This window comes from Gloeophyllum trabeum, assembly GCF_000344685.1.
Source record: "Gloeophyllum trabeum ATCC 11539 unplaced genomic scaffold GLOTRscaffold_00002, whole genome shotgun sequence".
NCBI lineage: Eukaryota > Fungi > Basidiomycota > Agaricomycetes > Gloeophyllales > Gloeophyllaceae > Gloeophyllum > Gloeophyllum trabeum.
The window spans coordinates 399,466-405,616 of record NW_006920411.1 but is presented as its reverse complement, the minus strand read 5'-3'; the positions used below and the strand labels follow the sequence as shown (position 1 = coordinate 405,616).

General features: G+C 51.9%; 1 protein-coding gene across 1 annotated transcript; it reads right to left on the bottom strand.

The window, feature by feature from the left end:
• Positions 1 to 694: 694 nt before the first annotated feature.
• On the bottom strand, positions 695 to 5,548 carry GLOTRDRAFT_69875 (P-loop containing nucleoside triphosphate hydrolase protein). Its single transcript, XM_007863825.1, has 24 exons — positions 5,178 to 5,548; positions 4,954 to 5,119; positions 4,677 to 4,903; positions 4,473 to 4,626; positions 4,314 to 4,418; positions 4,109 to 4,254; positions 3,941 to 4,052; positions 3,726 to 3,890; positions 3,542 to 3,663; positions 3,274 to 3,481; positions 3,071 to 3,223; positions 2,922 to 3,020; positions 2,666 to 2,870; positions 2,464 to 2,606; positions 2,337 to 2,409; positions 2,159 to 2,283; positions 1,956 to 2,106; positions 1,783 to 1,898; positions 1,603 to 1,731; positions 1,473 to 1,550; positions 1,349 to 1,418; positions 1,169 to 1,299; positions 1,029 to 1,115; positions 695 to 978 (listed from the first exon to the last, which is right to left on the bottom strand). The coding sequence occupies exons 1-24, from the start codon at positions 5,489 to 5,491 to the stop codon at positions 733 to 735; spliced, it is 3,525 nt and encodes a 1,174-aa protein (XP_007862016.1). The 5' UTR covers positions 5,492 to 5,548; the 3' UTR covers positions 695 to 732.
• Positions 5,549 to 6,151: the final 603 nt, after the last annotated feature.

Genomic DNA, 6,151 nt, shown 5'->3' with positions numbered 1-6,151 from the left:
CATCTGATACTGCAGGCAGTGGTGCCATCCGGTAGGAGATATGTGCAAGCCTTCGCCAGCGACTATTCATGGCCGATGCATCCTTGATTTTGCCGGTCAAACGACTGCTCCGACATATCTGCCTCAGCATCGTATAGTCGAGATCACCAAAGCACGCCTGTATGCGGCTCGCTTATTCGGCTTGCTGTTCCATTGTATTTGAGAACCGTCCGAGACGATTCATGGTGTGCGTCCAGATCGCATAGCAAGCAACTTCGTAGCTACCAGGTCTCAAATCTCATCTGATATTCACAAACTTCAACTCTGGCAGGCTCTACAGTGTTGAGCATGGAGATATGAGAGTACATTCCACCTTGCTTGCTGATGGATACAAAAACCATGCAAGTACAGTACTCTGCCCAGTGCCACCTAAGTAGACGCTGCTGGAGGTCCGAGATGGTAGCTGCCGAAGTGTGATGTTACGGCTCGGATGGGAGCCTAAGGTCCGAATATGGACGGAAAGTCACCTATCGGGTCATATGGCATGCTTCGCTTTGTAAAACTGAGCGTCCGAGGGTTTTTCATATTATAAATGCAGACTGCGTGACCCATTGTCACGACCATGACGCAATCGTGACAGATTTACTTCCTGACCCACTGATGGTCGCCGTGAAAGGACATAGTGTCCTTTTTCCTGCCGTCCGGAAAAAGGACACCTGCTTTGCCCGCCGTGTCAGTGGTAGCATAAGTCCTCTATGCACTGGCGTTGGAACGGCTACGACGCTGTAGGAACGTGTCGATCAAGTTGTTCATGTTGCCCAAGCCTCTCTCCTCGGGCAACCACTCGCCATTGTTTACGCAGAGAACCTTCATACGTTCATCGTACCGCAGATCTGGAAGGAGCTTGGGGGTAATGAGGAAATACTGCCGGCTGTCGGGTTTGCAGGTGACTTCGACGAGTTCGTTGTGAACGGCCCGCTCGGCGCGTGCATCCATACCCTGGAACCAGGGTTCGTTAGCAAGCCATTGAGTAGTCGCTAGGAACGTACCTGATTGATCTCGTCAACCAGTGAGAATGGCGCCCGTGCTTCTTCAGTCAAGCTCATGAGGTACATAATCGTAGTCAGAGAACGTTCCTGCCCCTCAGATGTCAGCTCGGAGACTTCTAGATGGATAGATGGTGAATTACCCCGCCAGACTGTCTTTGACCTGTCAATAGCTGCAACTTCTCGCTATCCCGGAACTTGACAAGGATATCAATGGCCCATTTCTCGAAGTCTTCGTCGCGGCTGATTCTGATTTCACCAGCGCAACCGATCCCTAGGGAACAGTTAGCGAGGGCTGGAGTTGAGGCTGAATCCTGTCTCACTGTCGAAAGCAGCGGAGAACTTCGTCCCAATACTATTAACCAGTCTTTCCAGTGCAGGTTCCCAGTTATCCTGAAAAATGTAATGAGCAGACTGCAGCCAGGAGACCTGGAAGCAGAAGCCCACCTGCGCGGCTTTGATTGCTCTCTCGATCTTTGCTATCCTTCTCTCACGCTGCTCGATTTTTTGACTCAAACTCTCTATCTAGAGATGGCGGAGATCAGTCCCGGCCCGCCGCAAGTGGCAGATAACGTACCTCCTCCTTCCTCCTCTCGTACTGCTCGATGACCGAAGCGTTAGTGTTCAGGTTCATGGACAACTCAGCGCGCTGAGTTTCTAGATCTGTCTGGATATCCTCCACGCTCTTCTGATTTACTTGTCCGGACTACGATGATCGTTCAACGGATGAAGCCACTCTCAAGATGGCTCTACGCACCTGCTCCATCTCCCGGAAGCGCTCTCGGATCTCGTCGTCAGCGGCATCCAATCTTGCCTTGCTTATGTCCAACTTCTCCTTAGACTCCGCCTTGGCGGCTAGGAACAGCTTCTCGGCTACGAGAGTACAAATTCAGCAAAAATATCTTCCATTGAGGCCTACAGATGGCTCACCTTTGGTATATTCGTCGAGCGTCTTGTCGAACTCCTCATCGTGCTGTTTGACCAGCGCTTCCAGGGCAGAGATATTCGAGCCAGTTTGGAGGTATTGCAAGCCTATTCGGGTGGCGTCGGATTGTTCCTTGATAGCAGCACGGGCAAGATCCTGCGCGGTTTATTGGAACCTGAGCGGATCTGAAAAGGAGCAAAGCACCTACATTGTATTCTCGGGCAAGCTTAGCTCGTTTCTGACAATTAACCAGAATTTTCTGCTTGAGCTCCTTCCGACGTTCAGTCATCGGGGGCTTATTGCGTAACTCCTCGAGCCGCGTTTGGGCATTATCTGCATTGAGTGAATATTTCCGGGTATCAACATAACCAATGCGTGAAACAGACCTCGGTTGAGTCGCATCCGCTGCAGTTTGGTCTGAATTTCTTGGATGGCTCGTTTCCGGGCTACCAGATCGTCCTACACAGCGGAAGTCAGTATCAGGCCCTTGACAGCTTAGCGCCATCGACTGACATGCACGGCTTTCTTCTCCTTGCCTTCCGCTTGGATCTGGGCCTCGAAGTCCGTGAGCTCCTTGACTTGTTCATCAAGCCTTGCCAGGTTCTCTCGGGCGGTAGCTATTTGTCGATCGAGACGTCGCATTTGTTCTTGATCAACTACACCACGGTTTCAGATGGCGTGCTCGATTAACATGCAATCAAGTTGAAGCACATACCAGAAGCCTGTGCAAAGTTCCTGGCCGGTCTAATGTCGCCGGTGCTGTTCTGAGGCAGTCGCTTCCCGTATCTTGACCGGGCGACCCGGTTCATGGTCATGCCAGCGATGAAACTGGCACCGCCGCCTTCGCCACGAGGTCCGAGACGAGAAACCAGGTCCATGGCTTGAGCAACAGGGACTTTACTGCCGTCCAGAGCAATGGCCTAAAGAGTGTCAAGCTCGCCACCGAGCGAAAGAATGGATCCAAAACGTACCGTCCGGTGCAGCTGCATTTCCTTCTTCAAGTACCACTTCAAGCCTTCAGGGCAATCGACGTAGTCGATCGCGTAGCCATCAAAGTGCATGGCGGCCATCTAACGCGGATGAGACAAGTTACTTCCCTAGAAGATATGGCATTACCCACTTCTTCTGGACTCAAGGGTGGTGGTACAAGGCTTGCCTCCGAATGAGGGCGGAACCAAGTAGGGACTCGTGCCCTCCGGCCAAGAGCTTTATCTGTATCGATAACAAGGTGATTCAGAAGTTCATAGTCTTCTTCGCATTGAGCAACGAAGGTCTGCAACCGTGTCAGGCTGAGGACCTTCCCAAATCTCGCCGTAAACGCACCTTCATCTGTGTGGCACCGAAACAGGCTTCGACGGCCGTCGCATATGCTTTATTGGGCACTGTACAACTGATTGCAGCGGGCTCGATGATCGGCATCTTGAATCTATGCTGGTTTTGCCTAAGCCACTCGATTGTCTCGGCGCAGTCTCTATCCCATCTTGCCAGTGCCTGCAGTTTCTGGTGGTGGACGTCGTTAAGGCGATTTATACTTGCCAACCGAGTCCTACGTCAGCCAATGCAGCGTAGAGACCTGTGAAGGACCACATACCCTTGCTGCGCGTTACTGATATCAGCTTTCCACTTCGCGACTTCATCGGCATGAGTCCTTTGACGGTCCTGCAGTTGTGACTGCTTCGCGGCGAGCTCCCTCTGGCCTTGGGCGTTTAGTTTCTATAGGCAGTGACCGATATCAAACTCCGGGAGACGCCATTATTGAAATATCGTGAACTGACCAATTCTGCATTGAGAGCATCAATATCTTCCGTGTCTGGCGGGTTGGCAATGTCGTGATCAAGCTTCTCGATTTTACGCTCGAGTTCCGCTATGTTCTTGGCAATCTCCCTCTCTTCTTTCTTCAAGTTGTCCAGCTTATTCATCAGGTTTTGAACTTCAGTTTCCTGGCTGCGCGGTGAGAAGAGCTTAAGATGTGAGAGTAGACTGTCGATACCAATGCGTCTCCATCATCGTACTTCTTCCTCATTGCCTCGAACTTGGAGCGCGCGACTTTCTTCTTGTCCTCTCTGTCCTGGTTAAGCTTCTTGTAGCGCTTCTTGAGCTTCCTGGTCACACATGTTACCTCGGACACCTGAAACCTGAAAATGAGAGATGTGCTCACTCCAACAAGTCATGGGCAGGCGCATTCCGATTTTTGAGCCGCTGGACCTCCGCATGCAGCCGCCTCTGTTCGGCCTTCGTCTCCTGATACCTTTTGAAGGCCTCGCTATACTCCTTGACGGGCAAAATAAGCTCCAGGACTGCAATCTGGACGGCGCAGACAATAATCAGTGTAGATCATTACAGAAGCCATGCAGGCAGCTAACCCGTTGCTCGATCTTCTTGCGTTCATTGTACCGCTCGACGTCCTTCTTGAGCATATCATTACGTTCTTCCATCGTCTGTAACTGCGCTTTCTCGCCTGCGAGCATCTACCAGCACACGGTGAGTGAATAAATGTAGTCAGATGGACGAAAAGGGCGTGCCTCTTTAAGCTGGGATGCTTCCTTGCCGGAACTGATAAGCGTATCGTGCCATGCGCTGAGATTCTCGTTTCCGGCGGCTTTCTCGGTCTGACGCAGCAGCTCTTGAGGGCTCATCCTCGCGAACTCTGCGACCTTATCTTGCGGCAAGAAAGAACTCGGAGGCCATTGGCACGGGGTGATAGTGGAGAACCCAGACATACTTACCACAAGTTCCCAACTTGAACGTTCAAGTCTCCAATCCTGCTTGTCACCTCCTTGCCGCTTGCAGGCTGACCATTAATAGAGAACGAAGATCCTTTTGAGTCCGCGGACAGGTTCCGTCGGATGGTCAAGTTGCCTTGACCCTTCTTGCCCTTGAGCTCGATCTCTACATAACCTTTGTCGGTGCCGAGCTTCACGAAAGAGTTCAACTCGGATGCACGGCCGAGGATCTTGGAGGCGGGGTAAGAAACGCTGGATACCAGAATTTAGGGACACTCACACTGGTAGGGAAGTTCAGCCCAATGCAGAGAGCACATGCTATACTACTCTTTCCGGTACCATTAGGGCCGAGGATCATATTCAAGTACGGACCGGGGTTGAACTCGACGTAGTCATAGGTTACGAAGTTATGGAGCTGGACACGAACGATGGATCCCGGAATGTATCTAGTGCAGACTATAAATAACCAAGTTTATCTGAGGATTAGAGGCACACCGTGCTCACCCGTCGTCATCTCGTGGCAGTTCCATATACTCTCTCTGCTTTCCCTTGCTTTCACTCTTGATTGGCCGGCCGTCACCGTCGGTATTGATCCTGGCTCGTTTGTTACCCCTAGGAGAACCAGCTCCCTGCTCGTCTTCGTCCTCGTCGTCGTCATCTTTTTCATCATCATCATCCCGTTCCTCATGGGTAGCTTGCTCGTCCTGCTCCGCTTCGTCTTGCGCGTCGACAGCCCGCCGCTGAGTGGGAGCGCGTAAGTTCTCTCGCTTCGAACTCTGCTTCTCCAGCTTCACCGAGTGGCCGTGTTCATCGGCCATTGGGCCAGTATTCTCCTTATGTGAGTCGTCGGACTCTGGGCTGACGGCTCGACGTGCCATACCAGGTCGTTGCGCGTGGTGGAGGATGGACAGGCAATATGTGGTATAATTAGCCGAGACGCGTCTGTTGGTGGCTATTTGGCGCCCACAATGTACTAGTATGTTAATTTAGGGCCGGCACATTCGCGTTAAGCGACTTTGATAAGCTTAGCGTTGACGATGGAACCTGAACAGAGCCCGTTTCCTCAACAATGTACCCAATGGTTCGTAGACACGCATAAGCTACGTTTGGTAGCTTCCGACACATTGTCCAACGAAGAGTGGATGGTTGCGGGCCCGCAGGCATCCCGCAGACGCGTCCGCAATAGCGAGTGACTGCAAATATTATTGCTATTTTAAGGAAGCTTGTCACGTGACCGCCGCGCAATCTCGCGGACGCGTCTGAAGTGCTGCTCAATTCTTATTTCGTTCGTCCGTTCGTCTGTTCGTTCGATTGAGCGCGTCCAAAAGAGTGAGGAAGCAATGATGGCCGGCGATCCGGGACCACGGTCATGTGATGTGCTCACCGGTCGCGGCAAGGCATCGAGAATTTCCGTGGCTAGTTATGTGGACGAAATCCGTCGACGTAGATTACATGCCACATTATTCTCCTCATAGCAA

What these genes read in the sequence shown, in the direction of transcription:
- GLOTRDRAFT_69875 (XM_007863825.1), bottom strand. Translation starts at nt 5,491, where the DNA reads ATGGCCGATGAACACGGCCACTCGGTGAAGCTGGAGAAGCAGAGTTCG. An exon ending in GTTCAAGTTGGGAACTTGTG is followed by an intron (nt 4,627 to 4,676) that starts GTAAGTATGTCT and finishes ATGGCCTCCGAG; the next exon opens with TTCTTTCTTGCCGCAAGATA. An exon ending in AAGCATCCCAGCTTAAAGAG is followed by an intron (nt 4,419 to 4,472) that starts GCACGCCCTTTT and finishes GTGTGCTGGTAG; the next exon opens with ATGCTCGCAGGCGAGAAAGC.